General features: G+C 43.7%; 1 protein-coding gene across 1 annotated transcript in view; it reads right to left on the reverse strand.

The window, feature by feature from the left end:
* Positions 1-3864: 3864 nt before the first annotated feature.
* The window catches only part of LOC147123373 (vasculin-like), a 138268-nt gene continuing 116010 nt past the window's right edge, over positions 3865-26122 (reverse strand). The window contains exons 12-14 of the mRNA XM_085971776.1: positions 14604-14791; positions 13673-13775; positions 3865-4847 (exon numbers count right to left, since the gene is read on the reverse strand). Coding sequence (XP_085827902.1) covers positions 4698-4847; positions 13673-13775; positions 14604-14791 — 441 coding nt within the window. The 3' untranslated portion in view covers positions 3865-4697. The remainder of the gene's footprint in view (positions 4848-13672; positions 13776-14603; positions 14792-26122) is intronic.

A 26122-nucleotide genomic window follows, 5' to 3' on the forward strand; every position in this document is an offset into this window, starting at 1 on the left:
AAAAAACGATTATTTTCTATTACGCTGCCGGACTGGTTCATGGAATTATGCTAATGAAATTTAGCGTAAATTTGAACTGTAACCTAACCAGCGCAATTGGTGCAATTTCCCGATTGCGCCCAAAGTGAAAACTCTACCCCAGAATGTTTATAACTCAAAAATAAAATTAAACAACAAGCGTGTAATCTGTAGTCTGCTTCATTTAAAATCTCTTTCTTTTACACACACGTACACACAGCCCATTTTAAAAACACTCAATATAAACTTTACCTGAATAAAGGCTTTTGAAATTTGACCTCTATCTTATCTTCAAATAATCCTGAAAAACAGCCATTCATGTATACTGGATGCAAAGGTTTAAACTTTTTTTTTTTTTTTTTAATTTTTTTTTTTTATAAACAGCTAGTGTAAATGAAAATAGATAATACCTTCCAAACCCACAACCTCTACCACCTAGAAGGACAAGGGCAGGTGCATGGGAACACTACCATCTCCAAGTTTCCCTCCAAGTCACACACCATCCTGACTTGGGAATATATCGCCGTTCCTTCATAGTCACTGGGTCAAAATCCAGGAACTCCCTAACAGCATTATGGGAGTACCTTCACCACACGGACTGCAGCGGTTCAAGGAGGTGACTCACCACCACCTTCAAGGGCAGTTAGGGATGGGCAATAAATGCTGGCATTGCCAGTGACTTCCTCATCCAGTGAATGAATAAAAAAAAAAAATATATATATATATATATATATTATATATATGCACTCCATGAAGAAATAAAATGTATAGCAATACAGTAAATACAGTATATTAAATGCATCGAGAACACCTTTTGTCCCTTGATTTCAATGAGAAAATCCATTGTAAAAGTGTTTACGTGTAGTGAAACCTGTAAATTACAGACGCCTTCAGGACTGGCATCAGTTATCCTATTTTTGCAGGTGTCCTTATTTTCAAAATAAGGTCATTGTACGTACTGTAAAAATTCTCAATCAATGGAGAGTTCTTTACCCAGCATCGATAGCGGCAGACAAACCGCTCTATCCCTGGGAAAGAGCCGTGCAAACATTCAATCCCAGAGACAGAGCAGTTTCTCTGTCACTATGGATGCTGGATAAAGAGCTCACTATTCCACAAAAGCCGTTCCTTTCACAAAACCCACTGCCACTTTACGTTGACCAGCATGTCCTGTGTTTTAAGTTGTAAAAGGACTTGGTGAATTGAAGGCTGTCCATAGTTTGTCATTTGTGAGTGCCCGTAGTTTCAGAGTGCCTCTTGTATATTTTACCATGCAAGTTTTTTGGGGGTCTCAATAGTGTCTGTTTTTTGGGAGTGTCCATTTATACAGGTTTAAATGTATCCCATATGCCTGTAGGTGGCCCTGAAGTACAATGTTAAAGGTAACAGGAGATCATGCAGATTAAAATATATTGGATATCATATAGCATTCCCATCATAAAATACCATATCCTCTAACTCACTGCTAAAAATATAGTACTTATAGCACATATTTAGCCCATCATATTACACTTTGTGTCACACCTAACTCAAGTTTCCTGCAGTTTTAGTTCAAATTTGTATTTGTAAACCAGCAACAATGAGAGAGGTAGGAATGTATAGATCAAAAGTGAGGCAAGTGTCTAGAAAACTGCTAAATGAGAAAATAAAGCAGTGTGAGATAAACCTATCAAGAGAAAAGGAGATAACGAAGCAAAGAAATTACTCAAAATATTTTGTAAAGTTGATTTAAGCTGCCACCGTGAACTTTTCCAAGCTGAAAATTTACCAGTAAAAGTAACATTTATTACGCAAGAAATCCATAAAAGCACAATTATGAAAAACAGTGCTTATTCTTACTCAGAGTTGCTTGTAAATTTCCCAAAAATATTTTCTTGGGGGCCTGATGCTCAACTTGGCCTATAATTGCTTAGAATTTAAAATTCTTCACTTGGACTTGCTGTGGTGAAAATGATCTCCCATGGCATAGGTGTGCCCTGGAGTCCGATGACACATACATGCACTATATTGCTGCCGCTCCAGTATCCTCAATTTTGGGCACTTTCACTGTTGGCAAAGCAGCCGGAGAGGCTCCACTATGTTGTGGCTGCTTTCATCTCCACCATAGCAGCCACTCTACTATACCCCGACCCCAGTGCTGTGAAACCCTGAGGGTCACCTCCCATTACCCCCAGATTCCCACTCCCAAGTATTGCCAAAATGGCAGGGCCTCATTCCTTCCCTCGCCTCCCGGTGTTGAAGCTGATGCAGCTAAACTTAAAGCTCCCCCTTTCAGTGCTACCAAACGCAAGACACCCCTGCGGTGTTTTCAAACTTCAGGACCTTTTTAATGCTCCATCTCAGTTCACCCAAGCCACAAATGCCAAGTCTTCCAGATCCTATGCCGCATAACTGCTCCCAAAAAGCAAACCCTCGACAGCGGCCCCACCCCCCCCCACAATGTGGCAACCTCAAGCACCCACTGCTTCCTCAGAACCTCTGCCTCTCCACTCCTCCCAACCTCAGTCTCCAGACCCCACTTTCTCTCACTTGTGTGTGTTCCATCACCTCCAGGAGAGCCTCTCCCTTCCTGATTCTGGTACCTACCTCTAGCTTGGCATATGTCACCGACCATCTTTTTGTGTCTCCTACACTTTAACAAGCTTAGAGCTAAAAATTGAATATGTGGGTTTAGGGGTTGAATTTCTGTGGGGATTCTCCCCTTGCCTGTTGCAACTTCGGCGGCAGAGCCACGGAAAATGGCATAAGCGATATTTCTGGTAGTTCTCGGATTCTTCCGCCTACGTTATGATGGATGAGTAGGAGAAACCCTGTGGAAATTCATCACCTATCATTATCAAGACCACTTCCTATGGATTTCACAGAAATTTAATTTCCGGTAAAATTACCAGAATACCATATAATAAAAATTGAATTTGGCTTATTCAGTCCCTATAAAATCAGTGGCCCTGATACTATATTCAATGTTATACATCATAAAACATTCTAAAACAGTGTATCCGTCGAGTCACAAAGAGCAATGACAAAAGAGATCTATTAGTATTTAAATAATTTGCTGTGAGTCAAGGATCCTAGTGCCCAGAACACACCTGGCAAGAGAGTTACACACTTTGAAAAGTATATTAAATGTTTTAAGAACATCTATGCAGTCAAATAATAACTAATACTTATCTTTTTTTCTTTTGGACAGGTTAAAAAAAATCAATGCAGTTCAGATTACAATGGTTAAATAAAATAATTTGGCACATAGATCTAATCTTCATGAAACCAAAGCAACACGATTTGGAATGAATGAAAGGAAGAGAACTTGCATTTATATAGTGCCTCATCACTTCTCAAAATCCCAAAGTACTTCAAAGAATGAATTAGATTGTGCACTTACTGTTATGTGGGTAAATGCAGTTGCCAATCCAGACACAGCAAGGTCCCGCACAGAGCAATGAAATGAATGACTATAGTTAAGCTTTTGCTGCTATTGGTCGAGGGAATAATTTTAAACAAGGACACCGGAAGAATTCTCTGCTCTTTGAATAGTGCCATGGGATTAATGTTCACCTCAATCACAGGAATGGGCTTAGTTTAATGCATCATCTGAAGGGCAACACCTCTGACAATATAGCACTCCCTTAGTACTGTACTGAAGTGTCAACCTAGATTATGTGCTCAAGTCCTTGTATGGAGATTAAACCCACAGTGCATTTTATGGGTCACAACCACAACATTTAAGGTTTCAGCTTCCCTTACAAGGTAATGGGAATTTGAAGCCTGCCCATAAAGCAGACATCAAATATGCAGGAGCACCAGCTCCTAAAATAGTTCTGGCACAAAGTCAGACCAGCATCAGACTTGCTGCAAATCCAGTTTTTATTCCATTTAGTGAATAGATCCAGCAACTGTGATCATAACCTCTTGGTAAGATTTGTAAATAACTACTTTATCAAAATAATCTCTCATCAATTTTCAATAGTTTGCTTTGTACAGTCCACCCTGAATATCAAGGCTGTGTGTAGCGTAGATAAAGCTCTTGATCTCAGAATTTTTCTTTCTACAAATTGAAGAAATGTGATGATAAAAAAAAACAACTACAAATGGTTAAAAAAGCAATTAACTTTGAGAAAGAAGTGGAACAGTACAAGAGCACTCATTAAGTTTAGGCAATGAAAATGCTACTGCATCTTTCTCCACTTTTGACCAACATGCTACATCACCCGTTTATCTGTAGACAGTGGACTTGCAGAGTCCTGTTTTGGTAATGAATATGATTCAACAAGCAGGATACTGTGTTTTCAAATTGCTGTTTCTCAACGAATGGAACAACTTTAAGCCAAAAGCTCCATGGAACAATACACAATTTGAACTTCAATTCGGTTTATTAGATCTGTGAATTATCCCATGATCAATAATTTTTCACATTGTAGTAATGTATCCTCTGATCAGCAGTGATGAAGCAGATCAATGCTAAATCCAACTGAAATCCTCATTACTACAGAAGGCCGTTACAAAGCATTAAGCAAAGTTCAAATTAGGCCAAGTCCAACAATCTGTGTTCTTGAATAAAGAAGTCCCCTCAAATTTCTTCTGGTGGGGTACTGTACTGCTTTTAATGCAGTTTATTTTTGGCAGTTCACCACAATGATAATTATTATACCCAAATAATTTTTATGTCTTTCTTTAACCTCTCACACATCATCATCAGATGTATCGCTGCTGCTCGTCTCTGTGTCATCATTAACAGTAGGCTTATAAGTGCTCTTCCACGTATTAAATTTGAAGTTACAAGTTAGGCCATTTTTCAGAAGACCATTTTTTCTAAGGCCATTTTTCCGCAGCTGAAATAAGAAAAATAAAACAATTACATAAAAACAGCTAAAAAAAACCAAACTGTAATAATAATTTCTAACAAACTTCTCAACTATACTGAATCTGTAAATAACCCAGCAGTACAGTAATTATAATTCAAAATGCTGCAGATTGTGAGTTAGAGCCGCAGTAGCAGCCAAAACACTAACCCAAACAATCTTTTTAATTGATCCTGCTCTCATCAGTACACTAGTGGAGGCATTCCACCCAGGCAGAGCCAACTCACCATCCTTCCCCCTCCAGCTTCCTATTGGCTGAGCTGTGGTACTGTAAGAGAGTGTTTAAAGCAGTGGAGAGTGCTGCAGTGATGTCCTGCTCTCAAGTGTAAAGAAGGTCAGCGACTGACAGAAGAAACATGGAGGGAATAAGGAATGTTTTAAACAAAAATATTCCGCTCCTATTTAAGAAGTTTTTTTTTTTTTTTAAACCACCTTCGGGGGGGGGAGGGGTTCATGTGGGCAAATGGGACTGCACGCCAGCAAGAAGCAAGCAGCGAAAGTGTAGATTGCACAGTTAATGAGTGTGCCTGTGCAGCGCTGCGGGAAGTTCGCTTTCTCTTTAATACTTCAGTGTTCGAGCATTTAGGACTTGCCTCACTCCCACCTCTTCTGCATTGATTTGTTTTTTTATTCGTTCCTGGGATGTGGGCATCGCTGGCAAGGCCAGCATTTATTGCTCATCCCTAATTGCCCTTCAGAAGGTGGTGGTCAGCCACCTTCTTGAACCACTGCAGTCCGTGCAGTGAAGGTACTCCCACAGTGCTGTTAGGGAGAAAGTTCCAGGATTTTGACCCAGTGATGATGAAGGATTAGCAATATCCTTCCAAGTCAGGATGGTGTGGAACTTGGAGGTGATGGTGTTCCCATGCGCCTGCTGCCCTTGTCCATCTAGGTGGTAGAGGTCGCAGGCTTGGGAGGTGCTGCCGAAGGAGACTTGGCAAGTTGCTGCAGTGCATCTTGTAGATGGTACACACTGCTGCCACGGTGCACCTGTGGTGCAGGGAGTGATTGATATTAAAGCATATAGTTTTTAAAAATAATTTATAAAGACTTTTTACACCAAACAAACTTTTATCGCAAAGTTTAATGTGCACAGAATCTGCATTAAAATGTTATTGGAATAAATCCTGGGCCAAACACAAAACCACAGTGAATACCCTTTGGTTTAACGACAGCGGCTGACCATTAAACGCATTGCATGCTGCAAAATAAAACGAGCAGACTGCAGGTGTGAATGGAATGATTGTATGAAGCATCGAGGCTCCGAATGTTGGGGCAGTATTTGGAGAGTGCAGCTCGTCTTCTGGTTAGTTATACAGCACAGAAAGAGGCCCTTTCGGCCCATCGTGTCCGCGCCGGCCATCAAGCCCCATCTATTCTAATCCCATTTTCCAGCACTTGGTCCGTAGCCTTGTATGCTATGGCATTTCAAGTGCTCATCTAAATGCTTCTTGAATGTTGTGAGGGTTCCTGCCTCTACCACCCTTTTAGGTAGTGAGTTCCAGATTCCAACCACCGTCTGGGTGAAAAACTTTTTCCTCAAATCCCCTCTAAACCTCCTGCCCCTTATCTTGAAACTATGCCCCCTGGTTATTGACCCCTCTACTAAGGGGAAAAGTTCCTTTCTATCTACCCTATCTAGGCTCCTCATAATTTTGCACACCTCAATCAGGTCCCCCCTCAGCCTTCTCTGCTCTAAGGAAAACAACCCCAGTCTCTCTTCATAGCTGAAGCGCTCCAGCCCAGATAACATCCTGGTGAATCTCCTCTGCACCCTCTCCAATGCAATCACATCCTTCCTATAGTGTGGTGACCAGAACTGCACACAGTATTCCAGCTGTGGCCTAACTAGCGTTTTGTACAGCTCCATCATAACCTCCCTGCTCTATGCCTCGGCTAATGAAGGCAAGTATCCCATATGCCTTTTTAACCACCTTATCTACCTGTCCTGCTGGCTTCAGGGATCTATGTACATGCACACCAAGGTCCCTCCGATCCTATGTCCTTCCTAGGGTCCTACCATTCATTGTGTATTCCCTTGCCTTGTTAGTCCTCCCAAAATGCATCACCTCTCACTTTTCAGGGTTAAATTCCATTTGCCACTGTTCTGCCCAACCCGTCTATATCATCCTGTAACCGGAGGCTTCCCTCCTCGCTATTTACCACTCCACCAATTTTCGTGTCATCTGCGAACTTACTGATCATACCTCCTACATTCCTATCTAAATCATTAATGTACACTACAAACAGCAAAGGACCCAGCACCGATCCCCGTGGTACACCACTGGACACAGGCTTCCAGTCACAAACAACCTTCCACCATCATCCTCTGCCTCCTGCCACTAAACCAATTTTGGATCCAATGTGCCAAATTGCCCTGGATCCCAATTAAATTACACAACCCCCTCATGAATATTGCTGCTCTCCTTGATCCGTTGTACCGCTAGCACCAGCTTTCAAATAAAGCAGCACTTTGTTATGCTGCTCGAGTGTGCAGCGTTTCACAGAAAAGGAAAAGGAAGAGAAGAAAAAAGCCAGTACAATTATGGCAAAAACAAAATACTGCGGATGCTGGAAATCTGAAATAAAAACAGACAATGCTGGAAATACTCAGCAGGTCAGGCAGCATCTGTGGAGAGAGAAACAGAGTTAACGTTTCAGGTCGATGACCTTTCATCAGAACAATTAAGGGTTGGTCGGTCTCAAATTATTATCACCTTTCTCCACCAGCCTGTCAACCGTAATAAAAAAAAGCCATATCTAATTGCTTTTATTTAGTAAACCGCTGGAAGGGAGGGAAAAAAAGTTTCTGAAAATTGACAGCGAGATACACGGCGCACGGATAGTCAATGTCAACATCATGTTCTGGTTAATCTGCCTTTTGATTCTCGAGTCTGATTGAAATATGTATTCACATCCAGTGCCAGAGTGGATGCAATAATCAAGTTGGACTGTTATAACCAGGACTAGAATTGGTGATGTGTTTCGATGGTCGTCCAATGCAAGCAATGTGGAAATATGAATTGCCTCACCTTCCCCAACTCCCTCCCACCAACAAAAAAAGTTATACAAAATAAACCAATCAAAATAAAACCCATCATATACAAAATAAACCAATCAAAATAAAATCAATTGGAAACAAAATAAAATTCATCAAAAGGCAAAATAAAATCAATCGAAAATGAAAAACAAAATAAAAACAGCCAAAAACAGGATAAAAGCATCAAAAAAGCAAAATAAATCAAAAACAAAGTGCTAAATCAAAATTTATATGATTAAAGAATGCTGGATAAAATATTCTTTTAATGATGTCCAATACATTTAAGTTTGTATGATACAAGTCTGGTGTTACAACTTTACTTTTCACTTATTGTGCAAGTTTGAGTGGGATTTTGAGATAATAATAAAAACATAAGTAAGAAAATTAAAATTTAAGAATTGCATTAAGGCAAATTATTACAAAGTTCAACTTCCCCTGTCCAGCATCCTGGGCCTGGAACCCCACCATACCCAAAACTGCCGTGAACCTGCCTTTGGTCTTGATAAAAGATATCTGATAGAATCATATAGCACAGAAGGAGGCCATCAACCCATCATGCCTGTGCCAGCTCTTTGAAACAGCTATCCAATTAGTCCCACTCCCTGCTCTTTCGCCATAACCTTGCAAATTTTTCCATTCTAAATATTAATTCAATTCCCTTTTGAATGTTAATTTTGAATCCGTTTCTGCCGCCCTCAGGCAGTGCATGCCAGATGACAACTCACTGCGTAAAAAAATATTCTCATCTCGCCTCCGGTTCTTTTGCCAATCACCTTAAATCTGTGTCCTCTGGTTACCGACCCTCCTGCCAGTGGAAACAGTTTCTCCTTATGTACTCTACCAAAACACCTTAAAATTTTGAACACCTGTATTAAATCTCCTCTTAACCTTCCCTGCTCTAAGGAGATCAACCCCAGCTTCTTTAATCTCTCCAGATAACTGAAGTCCCTCATCCCTTGTATTATTTCTAGTAAATCTCCTCTGCAGCCTCTCCAAGGTATCAAGATATTAGAACCCAACCTGGGATTGCTTGAGATGAAATGGGGAGTTAGGAGAAAGAGATAGTGAAGATATCAAGTCATTAACGCTTCAAAGACTCCAAAAATTATTTGCAAATTTCTGTTGTTGCTACTGTTGTTGTTGTTATCTGCCCATGGACAAAAAATTCAGAAGAGTTTGTCGCTCGCCCAGTACAAATAATTAGAGGGAACATTGGTCCTGTCACATCGGCAGGACAGACCCACCAGAGGTGGCGGCACTTTGTTTTACAGTCAGGAGGTAGTGGCCCTGGGAGTCCTCAACATTGACTTCAGACCCCATGAACTCTCATGGCATCAGGTCAAACATGGGCAAGGAAACCTCCTGCTGATTACCACCTCCCTCCCTTCCACAAGCTAATTAATCAGTACTCCTCCATGTTGAACACCACTTGGAAGAAGCACTGAGGGTAGCAAGAGCACAGAATGTACACTGGGTGGGGGACTTCAATGTCCATCACCAAGAGTGGCTCAGTAGCACCATTACTGACTGCGCTGTGCCAATTCCTGAATGGCATAGCTGCCAGACTAGGCCTGTAGCAGGTGGCAAGAGAACCAACACGAGGGAAAAACCTACTTGACCTCATCCTCACCACTCTACCTGTCACAAATGCATCTGTCCATGATAGTATTGGTTGCAATGACCACCACACAGTCCTTGTGGAGACAAAGTCCCATCTTCACAGAGGACACCCTCCATCATGTTGTGTTGCACTACCACCGTGCTAAATGGGATAGATTCAGAACAGATCTAGCAGCTCAAAATTGGGTATCCATGAGGCGCTGTGGGCCATCAGCAGCAGCAGAACTGTATACCACCACAATCTGCAACCTCCTGGCCCAGCAGATTCCTCATTATCAGCACCATCAAGCCAATGGACCAACCCTGGTTCAATGAGAAATGTAGAAGAGCATGTCAGGAGCAGCACCACACATACCTAAAAATGAGGTGCCAACCTGGTGAAGCTACAACACAGAACTAGATGCATACTAAATAGCGAAAACAGCATGCTACAGACAGAGCTAAGCAATCCCACAACCAACAAATCAGATCAAAGCTCTGCAGTCCTGCCACATCCAGTCGTGAATGGTGGTGGACAATTAAATAACTAACGGGAGGAGGAGGCTCCATGAAGATCCCCATCCTCAATAATGCGGAGCCCAACATGAGAGTGCAAAAGACAAGGCTGAAGCGTTTGCAACCAGCTTCAGCCAGAAGTGCTGAGTGGATGATCCATCTCAGCCTCCTCCTGAAGTCCTCACAGAAGTCTTCAGCCAATTTGATTCACTCCACGTGATATCAAGAAACGCTCGAGTGCACTGGTTACAGCAAAGGCTATGGGCTCCGACAACATCCCCGCTGTAGTGCTGAAGACTTGTGCTCCAGAACTAGCCGCGCCTCTAGCCAAGCTGTTCCAGTACAGCTACAACACTGGCATCTGTCTGGCAAAGTGGAAAATTGCCCAGGTATTTCCTTTTTTTTTCTATTCGTTCATGAGATGTGGGCATCACTGGCAAGGCCAGCATTTATTGCCCGTTGCTAATTGCTCAAGAGGGTGGTGGTGAGCTGCCTTCTTGAACCACTACAGTTTGTGTGATGAAGGTACTCCCACAGTGCTGTTAGGTAGGGAATTCCAGGATTTTGACCCAGCGACGATAAAGGAAGGCCAATAGAATTACAAGTCAGGATGGTGTGTGACTTGGAGGGGAATGTGGAGATGGTGGTGTTCCCCTGTACCTGCTGCCCTTGTCCTTGTAGGTGGTAGAGGTCATGGGTTTGGGAGGTGCTGTCGAAGGAGCCTTGGTGAGTTACTGCAGTGCACCTTGTAGATGGTACACATTGCAGCCACGGTGCGTCAGTGGTGGAGGGAGTTAATGTTTTTTTTAAGGTGGTGGATGATGTCCTGTCCACAAAAAGCAAGACAAATCCAATCCGGCCAATTACCGCCCCATCAATCTACTCTCAATCATTAGCAAAGTGATGGAATGTGTCGCTAACAGTGCTATCAAGCAGCACTTACTCACCTGCCCACCAATGCTCAGTTTGGGTTCTACCAGGAACACTCGGCTCCAGACCTCATTACAGCCTTGGTCCAAACATGGAAATAAGAGCTGAATTCTAGAGGCGAGGGGAGGCGACAGTGACTGCCCTTGACATCAAGGCAGACCAAGTGTGGCATCAAGGAGCCCTAGTAAAATTGAAGTCAATGGAAATCAGGGGGAAAACTCTCCACTGGCTGGAGTCATACTTAGCACAAAGGAAGATGGTTGTGGTTGTTGGAGACCAATCATCTCAGCCCCAGGACATTGCTGCAGGAGTTCCTCAGGACAGTGTCCTAGGCCCAATCATCTTCAGCTGCTTCATCAATGACGTTCCCTCCATCATGTCAGAAATTGGGATGTTCACTGATGACTGCACAATGTTCAGTTCCATTCATAACTTCTCAGATAATGAAGCAGTCCGTGCCCGCATGCAGCAACACCTAAAGAACATTCAGGCCTGGGCTGGTAAGTAGCATTCGCATCACACAAGTGCCAGGAAATGACCATCTCCAACAAGAGAAAGTCTAACCACATCCCATTGACATTCAATGACATTACCGTCACCGAATCCCCCACCATCAACATCCTGGGGGTCACCAATGACCTGAAACTCTGTGGCAAAGTGACTCACCTCCTGACTACCCAAAGCTTTTCTAGCATCTACAAGGCACAAATAAGGAGTGTGATGGAATACTCTCCACTTGCCTGGATGAGTACAGCTCCAACAACACTCAAGAAGCTAGACACCATCCAGGACAAAGCAGACCACTTGATTGGCACCCCATCCACCACCGGTGCACAGTGGCTGCAGTGTGTACCATCTATAAGATGCACTGTAGCAACTCGCCAAGGCTTCTTCGACAGCATCATCCAAACTCACGACCTCTACTACCTAGAAGGACAAGGGCAGCAGGTGCATGGGAACACCACCACCACCTCCAAATTCCCCTCAGAGACTTGAAAATATATCGCCGTTCTGTCATTGTCGGTGGGTCAAAGTCCTGGAACTCCCTACCAAACAGCACTTTGGCAGTACCTTCACCACACAGACTGCTGTGGTTCAAGAAGGTAGCTCACCTCCACCTTCTCAAGGGCAATTAGAGATGGGCAATAAATGCTGGCCTTGCCAGCGACACCCACATCCGATGAATGAATAAAAAAGTCTTTCAGCAAAGGATTTTTGTTACCCATCAAGATTCTGGATTGTAGATCATGTGATCAACTGTTCATAACATTGTACAGTAACATTCTCAGTAACTAGACACCAATTTTGCTCACTCTGGTCAGGCTAGGACCATGTCAGCAGTGTGTACCATCTACCAGATGCATTGTAGCAACTTGCCAAGGCTTGCGGTTCAAAAATTAATTATAGATCATGGTCTGTTGAGGCAAATTTGTTAACACTGTAGAGAAAGGCACATCATTTGGGGAATGTAGTAAATACCTTCGAGGTTTGAAGCATTTATAGTCAGTGTTGGGATAGGCTTGAAATACTCACCTCGAAAGGAGACAATTATAATATCCTAGACTATATACCAAGAGAGTCCAAGTATTCTTTCCAACACTAAAGCACACAGCGGGGTAAGTATGGATTAGGAATATCCATCAGGATGTTCCAGGAGAAATCTAGAATTCTGGAACATAGATTTAGCTAAATTAAGAGTGGTTGGTAATAGCTGAACCAACACTCTGGGCTGCACAAAACATCCAAATGCCTGGACTGTTGTGATGGGAGGAAGCCAGCACAAGATAAGCAACTGCACTTCAGCTTCAGGAAAATTGGATAAAGGCATGATACCTGCCAAATAGGAGGAGGGGGGCCTGAATTTACAGTAACTAGAGTTTTTTGTGAAAGCCGCTAAACAGTGGGGACTAAGGAGTTTCTTTGTTTAAGGTTGTTTGTTTTTTGTGTCTTCACACTCTTATCTTACAGAACAGTCAAAAGTAGTGGAATAATTCACCGGCTGATTTACAGTCCGACAGGCCACTACATGAACAGTCCTTCCACGGCCATAAACATCTTTACACCAACCGATAGGGTAGTTAGTCCTATACAGCAGGAGGGTATTACAGGCTTCTAAAAACCCATACAACGATTTGGGGGGGGGGGGGGGGGGGGGGGTGCACCCACACCCACCAGACTCGAGTATCTAGCTGGATTCCAGAATTTAGAGCTGGAGCTCTGGTCTCCACTCGCCAGGACTCTGGAGCAGAGTTCGAACCTGCACCTTTTGACTCTTGACTTGCTACCACCAAATCCAAGACTCGCTCCCAAAACAGACACCCCTCCAACAAGGTACATGACTAAAAACAGACACCCCTCCAACAAGGTACATGACTAAAAACTGACACCCCTCCAACAAGGTACATGACTAAAAACTGACACCCCTCCAACAAGGTACATGACTAAAAACTGACACCCCTCCAACAAGGTACATGACTAAAAACTGACACCCCTCCAACAAGGTACATGACTAAAAACAGACACCCCTCCAACAAGGTACATGACTAAAAACAGACACCCCTCCAACAAGGTACATGACTAAAAACTGACACCCCTCCAACAAGGTACATGACTAAAAACAGAACAGCCAATATAAAAAAGGGGAAAGAGGGTGTTAAAAAGGTTGGAGAATTGACACAATTCTGCCCACTACTGAGCAGGATGTTGTTACCTGTTCACTGATGGCCTGGAATTCCCTCATCTCATCCTCTGTTAATGGAGCACAAGTTTCATCATTTTCACTTTCTTCCTGCCAACCCATCTCTTTTAGCAGCCTAGAAGTAAACAGAAAGTATTCAGTAGAAGAATACTAAATTATAGATCATTCTACCAAGATGAAGGAAATTCAAGCTCAAACATTATACATTTAGTGCATAAAACTCTTCACTGCCATCTAAAGGCTCATTTTATTTTAAATGTAATCTAGCCACAGCAAATACAGCATTCCAGTTTAAGGTTTGTCATTCATTAGTCAGCTGCCATCAGTTGTTTTCAGCGTTATCTAGATCATGCTTAAGTTAGAATTGTAAAATCCATTGCATGAACAGAATGCAAACTAGCAAGTTCAATTATCGACAACAATATTTTTCCATATGTATTAAACACTGAATTTTTCTGTCTTCTTAACAGATGCAAATATTATATGCCATGAGCTAATATCTGGGATGGTAAACAGTGCAGTCAGAAAGAAAACAAGGCGATGGGAAAATAATCCCTGGATGGTTATGGCAACTGCAGGTCAGAAGGTGCAAGTGACAAAAAAAGTGTAAAAATCTTTGTGATAGAAAGCATCTGTGAAAAAGGGGGGGGGGGAAATCAAAAATCTAAGATCATGACTATGTACTGTAAACAGTGCAACTCTCAACAGCAAAATAACAAGAGACAGAGATAGAAGTTGCATTAGGACATGGAGACAATCAATGCTCCAATTGGACAGTTACATTCATAGCAGCTGGCAGCATAATGTCCAGGTCCTGCTAGACATTGTAGGAAGGCAAGTTTCTTGCAATGTGTCATTTTTACTCCTTTGCAGTTTTGTGGCACCTAATCGATAAGACAAATTAAAATGTTAAAAGTTTGTCTATATGATTTTACACACATACCTATGCTCAGCTTCCAGCGAACTTGATAAAATATTAGATTGGGGGAATGCTGATGGGTGAATGGTTGTCTGGGATAGAACTCGAGCATTTCCATTCTCCCTAGGATCACCATTTTTATCAAAATTTCGGTTTCCATCTCTCTCTTGGTGAGTATTCTTGTTTTGTTGCATGTTAAACATTTCATAATCCTGCAGGTGATAGACCAAGAGAAATAATAACAAATCTTGCAGACCAGCTGTTTGCTAACATTTATTTCTTAAAAATCAAAGTACACTTCTGGAGTGGTGAAAATGTTCTAACTTTTAAAGTTTCACTTTGATAGTGTAATAACTTTTATCCCAGGTAAGCAGGTATTTTACTTTAAAATAGTTTGAGACAAAAGATGCCCAGTTGATTGGTGGGTCATTAGTAGCACAAAAGCCTTTGTCAATAACAATTTCTACTTAGAAAAGAAAAACTAATTATATGAGGTAACGGGAAATGGACTCTCAAAAGCAGGCCGAGGAAAACCAAAATTAAATTTTAAATACATACACCAACATCTACCCATATCAGTGTCAACCATGGCTCAATTGGTAGCACTCTCACCTGAATCAGAAGGTTCAAGACTCACTCCAGAGACTTGAGCACAGAAATCTAGGCTGACACTCCAGTGCAGTACTGAGGGAGTGCTGCACTGTCGGAGGTGCCGTCTTTCAGATGAGACGTTAAACTGAGGCCCCCATCCACCACCACCCTCCTCCGCCTGGCTGAACTTGTTCTCACATTGAACAACTTCTCCTCTGACTCCACTCACTTCCTCCAAATTAAAGGTGTTGCTATGGGAACCCGCATGGGTCCTAGCTATGCCTGCCTTTTCGTGGGATATATGGAACATTCTTTATTCCAGTCCTACTCAGGTCCCCTCCCTCACCTCTTCGGTGCAGTTTCCTGCTCTCGCCCTGAACTAGAAAATTTCATTCACTTTACTTCCAATTTCCACCCTTCCCTCACCTTCACATGGTCCATCTCCAACTCTTCCCTTCCCTTCCTCGACTTCTGTCTCCATCTCTGGGGATAGGCTATTGACAAACAAACATTCACTACAAGCCCACTGACTCCCACAGCTACCTGGACTACACTTCCTCCCACCCCACTTCCTGTAAGGACTCTATTCCATTCTCCCAGTTTCTCTGTCTCCGCCGCATCTGCTCCGACGATGCCACCTTCCATACTAGTGCTTCAGACATGTCTTCCTTTTTCCTCAACCGAGGATTCCCCTCTACTGTGGTTGACACGGCCCTTGACTGTGTCCATTCTATTTCCCGCACTTCTGCTCTCACCCCGTCCCCACCCACCCGGAACCACGATAGGGTTCCCCTGGTCTTCACCCCACCAGCCTCCACATTCAACGGATCATCCTCCGCCATTTCCAGCATGATCCTACCACCAAACACATCTTCCCTCACTCCCCTTTCAGCATTCCAAAGGGACCGCTCCCTCGGCGACACACTGGTCCACTCCTCTATCACCCCCAACCCTTCACCCGGCACCTTCCCGTGCAAGCGCAGGACATGCAACACATGCCCTTTTACTTCCTTCCCACTGTCCAGGGCCCCAAACACTCCTTCCAGGTGAAACAGTGATTTACTTGTACTTCTTGCAATTTAGTATACTGTATTCGCTGCTCACGATGCAGTCTCCTCTACATTAGGGAGACCAAACGCAGATTGGACGACTGCTTTGCGGAACACCTCCATTCAGTCCGTAAGGGTCACCCCGAGCTTCCGGTCGCCTGTCACTTTAATTGTCCGCTCCACTCCCACTCAGACCTCGCTGTCCTCGGCCTCTTACACTGTTCCAATGAAGCTCAACATAAGCTCGAGTAACAGCAGCTCATCTTTCGATTAGGCACTTTACAGCCTTCTGGACTTAAGTTCAACAATTGAAGACCATAACCTCTGCCACTTTTTTTTTCTCCATTTTTTTTTTCTCTCTCTGACATGGCAGCTGTCTTTCATTCTGCCATTACCATTTACACTTCATCTAGAGCCATCTTTTGTTGCCTAACTTGTCCCATTACCATCTCCTTTTGCCTTGCACCATCATCCCTATTGTCTCTTAATCTCTCTTGCCTTCCATCCTATCACAGACCGTCCCTTTTGTTCTTTCCTCCCCTCCCCCCTTTCCCTGCCCCGACACCTGCTTAAAAACCTGTTCCATCTCCAGCTTTTTTCAGTTCTGACGAAGGGTCATCGACCTTAAACGTTAACTCGGTTTCTCTCTCCACAGATGCTGCCTGGCCTGCTGAGTATTTCCAGTTTTTATTTCAGATTTCCAGCATCCGCAGTATTTTGCTTTTGCGCTATCTACTCTCTCAGGTAGACATAAAAGATCCTATGGCACGGTTTTGAAGAGCAGGGGAGTTATCCCCAGTGTCCTGGCCAATATTTATCCCTCAATCAACATCATTAAAACAGATTATCTAGTAATTATCACTTTGTTGTTTGTGGGAGCTTACTGTGCGCAAATTGGCTGTCACATTTCCTACAATAAAAGAGTTTTTTTTTTTTTTTTTTAATTCATTCACAGTATGTGGACGTCCCCCGCAAAGCCAACATTTATTGCCCATCCCTAAATGCCCTCAAGAAGACGGTGGGGAGCTGCCTTCTTGAATACAACTGAGCATAGTTAAGAGTCAACCACATTGCTGTGTGTCTGGAGTCACATGTAGGCCAGACCAGGTAAAGACAGCAAATTTCCTTCCAGAACCAGACAGTCCAGATTTTTTAATTTAAACTCCCCATGGTGAGATTTGAACTCGTGTCTCCAGATTATTAGTCCAGGCTTCTGGATTACTAATCCAGTAACATAACTACTATGTTACCGTACCCCTTAAGGCTTGCATTTATATAGTGACTACACTTCACAATACTTCATTGACTGTGAAGTGTTTTGGGATGCCCAGAGGTCATGAAAGGCACTATATAAATGCACGTCTTTCTTTCATTTTCAGAACTGAATAATCACAGGAAGCAAGGGAATGTCCTATAACCCAATATAAAATATACTCCACTCTCCTACACATCAGTGGGGCACGAAATTAGCTGCATACTCTACGATGAGTCACCTCACCTGGCTTTTGGGAAGGGAACTCACAGAATCACAGAAACCCCACAGTGCAGATAGAGGCCATTTCGGCCCATCGAGCCTGCACCGACACATATCCCACCCGATCCCCGTAACCCCTGCACCAACACATATCCCACCCGATCCCCGTAACCCCTACACCAACACATATCCCACCCTATCCCCGTAACCCCACGTATTTAATCCCCCTAACACTAAGGGTCAATTTATCATAGCCAATCAACCTAACCCGCACATCTTTGGACTGTGGGAGGAAACCGGAGCACCCGGAGAAAACCCACGCAGACACGGGGAGAATGTGCAAACTCCACACAGACAGTCACCCAAGGCCGGATTCGAACCCGGGTCCCTGGCACTGTGAGGCAACAGTGCTAACCACTATGCCACCGTGCCCTAAAGGTCTTAAACAGTACACAGTGAATATAGATCAACAATGCAACTACAACCTCCAATTGGATACTTCACCTCTCCCAATGGCGAGCTGGAAGGTTTACACTAGAATTTTTAGGTCCTCGTATTCACAAGCAATCAAATTCCTCTCTCCTTTTACGTAACCATTTCCCCCCCCCCGATTCCAGTAAGCAACCATTTACGGCAAGAATTTCCTTGGAGCTGTTTCCGCTCGGCGAGGAAATTCCCAGCCATAGCCCTTTCTTGAAAGTTCATTACCATTAATTAAAGCTATCACAAGGGTATTTTAATTACAGTTTCATGCTTCATCAAACTAAATGAATTACTGAAATTATATTAGTCGATAAAAATATTTACTAAAAATAAACCATAAGGGATGTTCTGTGCATAATGAGGACCACGTTAAGCAGGCCCAAATTCACTGGTGGTTTATTTTCCTGAAAATTAAGTCCCACCATATTTAGTATTTTTTTAAATCCAAGTTTCATTGATTTGTAGCACAGAATACCAAAAGAAAAATCCAGTATGTATTAGTACAGGTCTGGCAGCTGTTAAGAGGGACATTCATTGACACAATGGATACCAGGCTTCAGTCTGCAATAGCAACACAACACGCAGATGTTAGTTGTATCAAATATTCTAGAACATTCCCGACAGAAAAATATATTCAGCACCCATTTGTGAAACAGCCCAACAAAGTCAGCTACCGTTCTAGATCTAATCCTTAGTAATGATTCAGGCATATTACATAAGCTTGGTGAGTAAACATGACTTGCATTAGTGTATATTAAATTAAAGAATAACGCCTTTCACAATTTCAGGGCGCCAAAGTGCTTTAGAGTCATAGAGTCATAGAGTAATACAGCACGGATAGAGGCCCTTCGGCCCATCGTGTCCACGCCGGCCATCAAGCCCTGTCTAATCTAATCCCATATTCCAGCATTTGGCCCGTAGCCTTGTATGCTATGGCATTTCAAGTGCACATCCAAATGCTTCTTAAATGTTGTGAGGGTTTCTGCCTCCACAACCCTTTCAGGCAGTGAGTTCCAGACTCCAACCACCCTCTGGGTGAAAAAGTTCTCTCTCAAATCCCCTCTAAACCTCCCGCCCTTTACCTTGAATCTATGCCCCCTAGTTATTGACCCCTCTACCAAGGGAAAAAGCTCCTCAGCATCCATCCTATCTATGCCCCTCATAATTTTGTACACCTCAATCATGTCCCCCCTCAGCCTCCTCAGCTCCAAGGAAAACAAACCCAATCTGCCCAGTCTCTCTTCATAGCTGAAGCGCTCCAGCCCTGGTAACATCCTGGTGAACCTCCTCTGCACCCTCTCTAACGCGATCACATCCTTCCTGTAGTGTGGCGACCAGAACTGCACACAGTATTCCAGCTGTGGCCTAACCAGTGTTTTATACAGCTCCATCATAACCTCCTTGCTCTTATATTCAATGCCTCGGCTAATGAAGGCAAGTATCCCATATGCCTTTTTTACCACCTTATCCACCTGTTCCGCCGCCTTCAGGGATCTGTGTACTTGCACACCCAGATCCCTCTGACCCTCCGTCTTGCCTAGGGTCTTTCCATTCATTGTGTATTCCTTTGCCTTGTTAGTCCCCCCAAAGTGCATCACCTCGCACTTTTCTGGGTTAAATTCCATTTGCCACTGTTCCGCCCATCTGACCAACCCATCGATATCGTCCTGCAGACTAAGGCTACCCTCCTCGCTATTTACCACCCTACCAATTTTTGTATCATCCGCGAACTTACTGATCATACCCTTTACATTCATATCCAAGTCATTAATGTAGACCACAAACAGCAAGGGACCCAGCACCGATCCCTGTGGTACCCCACTGGCCACAGGCTTCCAGTCACAAAAACAACCTTCGACCATCACCCTCTGCCTTCTGCCACTAAGCCAGTTTTGTATCCAATGTGCCAAGGCACCCTGGATTCCATGGGCTCTTACCTTCTTGACCAGTCTCCTGTGCAGGACTTTATCGAAGGCCTTACTGAAATCCATGTATACCACATCCACTGCGTTACCCTCATCCACACACCTAGTCACCCCCTCAAAAAATTCAATCAAATTAGTCAGACATGATCTTCCCTTGACAAAGCCATGTTGACTATCCCTGATTAATCCTTGCCTCTCCAAGTGGAGACAAGTTTTGTCCCTCAGGATTTTTTCCAATAATTTTCCTACCACTGATGTTAGGCTCACTGGCCTGTAGTTCCCCGGTTTTTCCCTACTACCCTTCTTGAATAATGGTACTACATTAGCGGTTCTCCAGTCCTCTGGCACATCCCCTGTGGCCAGAGAGGTCCTGAATATATGTGTTAGAGCCTCCGCAATCTCTTCCTTTGCCTCACACAGCAGCCTGGGATACATTTCATCCGGGCCTGGGGATTTATCCATTTTTAGGCCAGCTAAAACCGCCAATACCTCCTCCCTCTCGATGTTAATATGTTCGAGCATATCACAGTCCCCCCGCCCTATTTCTATGTCTACATCGTCCTTCTCCATAGTGAAAACAGATGCAAAAAATTCATTTAGAACCCCTCCTACATCTTCCGGCTCCACACACAGATTGCCACTTTTGTCCCTAATGGGCCCTATTTTTTCCCTAGTTATCCTCTTACCCTTAATATGCTTATAAAACATCTTAGGATTTTCCTTTATTTTGCTCACCAGTGTTATTTCATGGCCCCTCCTTGATCTCCTAATTTCTTTTTTAAGTATCCCCCTGCACTTTTTGTACTCCTCTAGGGCTTCCTCCGTCTTTAGCCTTTTGTATCTACCAAAAGCCCTCCTTTTTTTCCTAATCCATTCTCGTATATCCCCTGACATCCAAGGTTCCCTGTGGTTTTTGGAACCACCCTTGACCTTTACGGGAACATGTTGCCATTGTATGATCTCAATCTCCCTTCTGAAAGCCTCCCATTGCTCCGATGCGGATTTTCCTACAAGTAGCTGATCCCAGTCCATTTTGGCCAGATCCTGCCTTATCCTATTAAAATCGGCCTTCCCCCAATTTAGAACCTTTATTTCCGGCCCATCCCTGTCCTTTTCCATGGCCACCTTAAATCTTACCATATTATGGTCACTATCACCAAAGTGCTCACCTACTAGCACTTTTTCCACTTGGCCGGCCACATTCCCTAGAATTAGGTCCAGTACCGCCCCCTCTCTTGTAGGACTTTCTACATGCTGGCTCAAAAAGCTCTCCTGGATGCACTTTAAGAATTCTACACCCTCTGAGCCTTTCACACTCTGACTGTCCCAGTTAATATTGGGGAAGTTGAAATCCCCCATTATTATTACCCTATTATTTGCACATTTCTCTGAGATTTGCCTACATATCTGTTCCTCTATCTCCCCCTGACTGTTTGGAGGCCTATAGTACACTCCCAGCAAAGTGCTTGCCCCCTTTTTGTTTTTAAGCTCCACCCATATGGCCTCATTAGAGGACCCTGCTAATAGATCATCCCTCCTTACTGCAGTAATTGACTCCTTAATTAATATTGCGACACCCCCTCCTCTTATACCTCCCCCTCTGTCTCGCCTGAAGATTCTGTACCCCGGAATATTGAGCTGCCAGTCTTGCCCTTCCCTCAACCATGTCTCCGTGATAGCAACAATATCATACTCCCATGTGTTTATCAACACCTTCAGTTCATCCACCTTATTTGCAAGACTCCTTGCATTAAAATAGATGCCATCCAGCCTTGCCCTTATATATTTGCCCTGTCTACCAAGCTGACTTGTTTTTTTCTCTATAATTGGCAGCACATCCCCCCCCTATTTCAGCTCCCCTATTTCAGTTCTTTTGAAGTGTAGTCACTGGTGTAGTAAATGCAGCAGCCAATTTGCGCACAGCAAGGTCCCACAAAAAGTAATGAGACAATGAAAGTTCCAAACTGAATGCAATTAACGGTAGAATCCAAGCGTGAACATGTTGATGTTCCAGCAAGTGGAAGGAATGAGCTAATCCCTTTCCACATGCACAACACACTGGTGTCAAAATGTTGCATGAATGTCTCACCCTCTTCCCACAATGAGATCCCGTGAACACTCCTAATGTGAATACCCGGATGCCACATCAGTTTCTCAGAAATTTCAAAGCTCCTCCCACAGTCAGAGCTTCCAAAACACCATTAATCGATGTGAACTTGGTGTGACAGCAGGAAGCACAAATGACTGAATCGCTTTCCACACAGCAATATTTCTGGATTTGCAGATCATACCAAAATATTCAGCAAGGCAAATAATGAGGAACAAAGAAGGTAGATTCAGAAAAATCTAAATCCGTTACATATCTGACCGAATAGATGGCAGATAAAACCCAATGCAAATAGATACATTCTAAGGACGTTCTAAAACACTTCATAACCAATGAGTTACTTTTGAAGTGTAGTTACTGTTATGTAGGAAAACACAGCAGCCAATTTGCACAAAACAGTGAAGCACCCCAAATTGGTCAGCAGCTGAACCATACAGACAAGGGCAGCCTAATAGCAAGAGTGCTACCATTGATGTAATTGGCCAATTTGATTATCCATAATCTGAGGGGCAAAGCTCTTGCTTCTTGTTAGTTAGCAATCCCCTGCTGAAAGGCTACATTTCTGGACATTAAATGGAGGACAGGTTTGGGCTCAGCTATGTTGCCCCATGCAGCTGAATTTTTTTTAATTTTTTTTTTTTAATTCATTCACAGGATGTGGGCGTCAGCATTTATTGCACATCCCTAATTGCCCTCGAGAGGCTTGCTAGGCCATTTCAGAGGGCAGTTAAGAGTCAACCACATTGTAGGTCTGGAGTCACATAGGCCAGACCAGGTAAGGACAGAGGATTTCCTTCCCTAAAAAGGACATTAGTGTACCAGGTGTTTTTTTACAACAATCCGGCTGCAAATATGCACTGTGATGGCTCATTAATGGAGCTGCACCCCAGCAAGGAATAAAGACGAGGAGTGATGGAGGGAAGAGAGGAGGAGGAAGAGAAGGGAAAAATTGGTGATAGCAAAAATGGAACAGAGCTACAGCATGGCAATCAGTTAAATGAGGTTACTGATAAATGTACAAAACTAAATAGGCACATTGCTGCAGTGAAAAAGGCAAATAAGGGATATCAACAGAAGAGAGTACAAATCTAAAAGAAGTTACATTGCTTCAGTGTAAGGTACTGGCTGAACTCAACAGCACGCAATTCTAGCCACCTAATCACAGGAAGGATATTATTGCCCTCGAAAGATTACAGAGATGAGTAAAAAAGTGGATTCCTGATTTCAAAAATTTAAGTTAAAAGGAAAGGTGAAGTAAGCTTTTCTTCAGAATAGAGATCTCAAGGTGATTTAATGTAAATATTCAAGATTATGAATGGATTGCGAAAACGGATCAAGTCAAATTGTTGACAATAATAAAACTTCAAACTCCAGGGAACACAGAAGATAATATAATATATATATCTTTAATATTCATACTTGAAATGTGGGTGTTGCTGGCAAAGCTGGCATTTATTACCCATCTCTAGTTACCCTTAGAAGATGGTGACGAGCCTGATTCTTGAACCACTAGTAGCGGTTTGATATAACTGAATGAAGGCTACTTCAGAGAGCAGTTAAGAGTCAACCATGTTGGGGTAAGATTGGAGTCACATATAGGCCAGACCAGGTGAAGACCACAGGTCCTCCTCCCTAAAAAGAAATTAGTGAACTACATAGGATATACAGCACAGAAACTGGCCAATCAGCCCAACCAGTCCATGCCAGCGTTTATACTCCACTCGAGCCTCCTCCAGTCTTTCCTCATCTAACTATCAGCATAACCCTCTATTCTCTTCTCCCTCATATGCTTATCTAGCCTCCCCTATAAATGCATCTATACAATTCGCTTTAACCACTCCGTGGTAGCGAGTTCCACATTCTCACCATTCTCTGGGTAAAAGAGTTTCTTCTGAACTCCCTATTTGATTTCTTCGTGCTGATCTTATATCGATGGCAAAAATAACAGAAAATGCTGGAAAAACTCAGCAGGCCAGGCAACATCTGTGAAGAGAGAAATAGAGACTCTTTGTCTTGACAAAGGGTTTCGACCTGAAACGCTGACTATTTTCTCTCCATGGATGTTGCCTGGCCTGCTGAGTTTTTCCAGCATTTTCTGTTGTTATTTCAGATTTCCAGCATCTGCAGTATTTTGCTATCGTTTTATTGATGGCATCTAGTTTTGCCCTTCCCCACAAGTGGAAACTCTGTCCGCAAACTTGCCGGCACTCAGAGGGCGGGTTTGGAGGCGGGTCCACTGTCAAAATAGCAAAGATTGACAGTGGGTAGGGAACCCGCTGTCAAACCACCTCCACGAGAGTCTCCCAGGTATCGGGTCTGTCAGCGGAGAACTGATCCAACACCAAGCAGCAGGGGATACAATTCAGCTAATGAAATGGCTTGTTAAGATCCAATTTAATACTATTTTGAGGCTTCCTTCCCATTTTACGTGCTCCCCACGGGTTACCCGCTGCTCGGGGAACATGCCAACTCAACCTGGCATGAGTTGAGTCTGCTCTGATGTTTGATAAGCTGACAGCTGCAGAAGTGCTGTAAAGGATGCCATGTTGCAGATGGTCAGTTTCAGAGAGTGCAGAGACTGTTGGTTACTGCATTTGTAAGACAGCGATTTCTTTAGCTTGCAAGTGTTTAGAGCCAACTGTATATCCAGTGCCACCTCATTGGAACAACCTCTCTCACCATTGACAGATCGCTTCTGCCATCTCTTGCAGCTACATCAGTGCCCTTGAAAAAAATCATACCTTGGTCCTCTGAATCCTTCCACGATCAGCCCCAACATCACCAGGCACATCATCATCACCAACCTTCTCCACCATCATCTGATGCTGCACAGGACATCAGCCCGACAACATTGCTGGCCGGGAGGACAGCGATGGCATCACCATGGCCAGATTTACTTCACTTGACGCTGTTAACCCTGGATGTCACATGATGCGCCAGGTTGACATCATCCCACAGGAGCACCGTGAAGCATCTGTTTAATGTCCAAGCCATTTCATGCACTCTCATGGTGGGGGGGGAAAAGAGGAGTTATGTCTGAACATTCACTGGAACTCAGTAAGACACTTCTCAAGGTACGCTCAGATCTGTCAAATAAGGGGCAGTGTTGGAAAAATAGATTTCACTGTATGACAACGCATTCCCAGAAACTTCACAGACATTGGCTAAACCTCTCAAGTGCCCACCCTTGTGTGTTGTTAGTTGGTATGCTTGCAGTAGGATGAGGGTCAGTGTGATGGGTGGCTAGTTAGATGGGGAAGTGATAAAGTAGATAGAGGGGGTTGGGTGGAGGTGCAAGGTAAGTTGGTGTGAGTAAGGATGTGCAGGAGAAGGGTAGGGAAGGCAGAGTGATGGGGATGTGTTGAGTGGCACAGCAGGGTGAAGGAGAGTGTGGCTTTGCAGCAACGTTTCGTGATCCACTGAGATCATTGAAAGGTTGGCGCCACTGCACCCAGGGACCCCGGACGACATCCCTGCTTTTGCCCTCCTGTGCAATGTGTAACCAGACTGCGTTAGTGTCCTGGGGAGGGAAGAGAACCTCCCTGCATGCTGTGACTCTCTCTCCAAGCATATGGAGGGAGTCATTGGAGAGCCTGGGTGCAAGCGTCCACCTTTGTGCAGTGCTGTCAGTGTTTGCAGCACCTGAATGCTGTCAAACACTGACAGAACAATTGTCAAAGACAATGTGGCCGTGGTCCCTTTAAGGAAACCAGCTGATGACACATCAAACCCGCTTCCTGTTAATTGGCCGGGAAGCCCGCAGGGTGGGCTTAACAAGGCCAATCAAGGGAAAATCCCTTTGACAGAGCGGCTGCAACCAGGATCATGACTGGAACCCGGAAACCAGCTCTCCCGCCACCACCCCAACACCGATGATAAAATCACAGCCTCTGTGTCTACTCTATCAAAACCTT

This window comes from Somniosus microcephalus, chromosome 2 (assembly GCF_052327205.1).
Source record: "Somniosus microcephalus isolate GS21.2 chromosome 2, FLI_Smic_1.0, whole genome shotgun sequence".
Classification (NCBI taxonomy): domain Eukaryota; kingdom Metazoa; phylum Chordata; class Chondrichthyes; order Squaliformes; family Somniosidae; genus Somniosus; species Somniosus microcephalus.